The following is a 485-nucleotide window of genomic DNA, read 5'->3' on the forward strand; positions in this document are numbered from 1 at the left end:
GGACAAGCTCTCCGCCTTTTTTTTTGTATAATTTGCTATGAGCCACTGACTTGGTTTCTTTTTTCCTGGTGTCCATTGTGTGCATCAGTGACCCTTTCAAAGGGGGAGGAAAAGAAAAGGAATTAATATGAAATGCTTCTAACAAAAAGTTGTATTAGTTATTGATGGTGGATACTGTTTGCAACAGGACTGTGTGACTAATCGCGAGTTCAGTTGGCTGTTAAATAGCTATAGTTCGGGCGGCCTGCGAGGTGTCATGGCTGCTGCCGCTGAGTACAGACGCCCGTGCGTCGGCGACGGGAGCCGGGAGCAGAGCTGTAGTCCCAGTCTCTCCCAGGAGGTGCTCGTGGAAGTCGTTCGCTCCCTGCACACCCTGGCCGGGCAGGTGAGTGGGGGCCTGTGAGAGCTGGGGATGCGGACAGCCGCCTGGCCCCGCCTTTTTCTCCTAGCGGAGGCGGGAGGGGCGCGGGGGCGGCGAGGCCAGG

General features: G+C 55.7%; 1 protein-coding gene across 1 annotated transcript in view; it reads left to right on the forward strand.

Moving 5' to 3' along the window:
- Positions 1-237: 237 nt before the first annotated feature.
- MBIP (MAP3K12 binding inhibitory protein 1) overlaps positions 238-485 on the forward strand; it is a 21,352-nt gene continuing 21,104 nt past the window's right edge. The window contains exon 1 of the mRNA XM_006752695.2: positions 238-385. Within this exon, the coding sequence (XP_006752758.1) occupies positions 257-385 (129 nt within the window). The 5' untranslated portion in view covers positions 238-256. The remainder of the gene's footprint in view (positions 386-485) is intronic.

The sequence above is a fragment of the Myotis davidii genome, unplaced genomic scaffold (genome assembly GCF_000327345.1).
Source record: "Myotis davidii unplaced genomic scaffold, ASM32734v1 scaffold730, whole genome shotgun sequence".
Classification (NCBI taxonomy): domain Eukaryota; kingdom Metazoa; phylum Chordata; class Mammalia; order Chiroptera; family Vespertilionidae; genus Myotis; species Myotis davidii.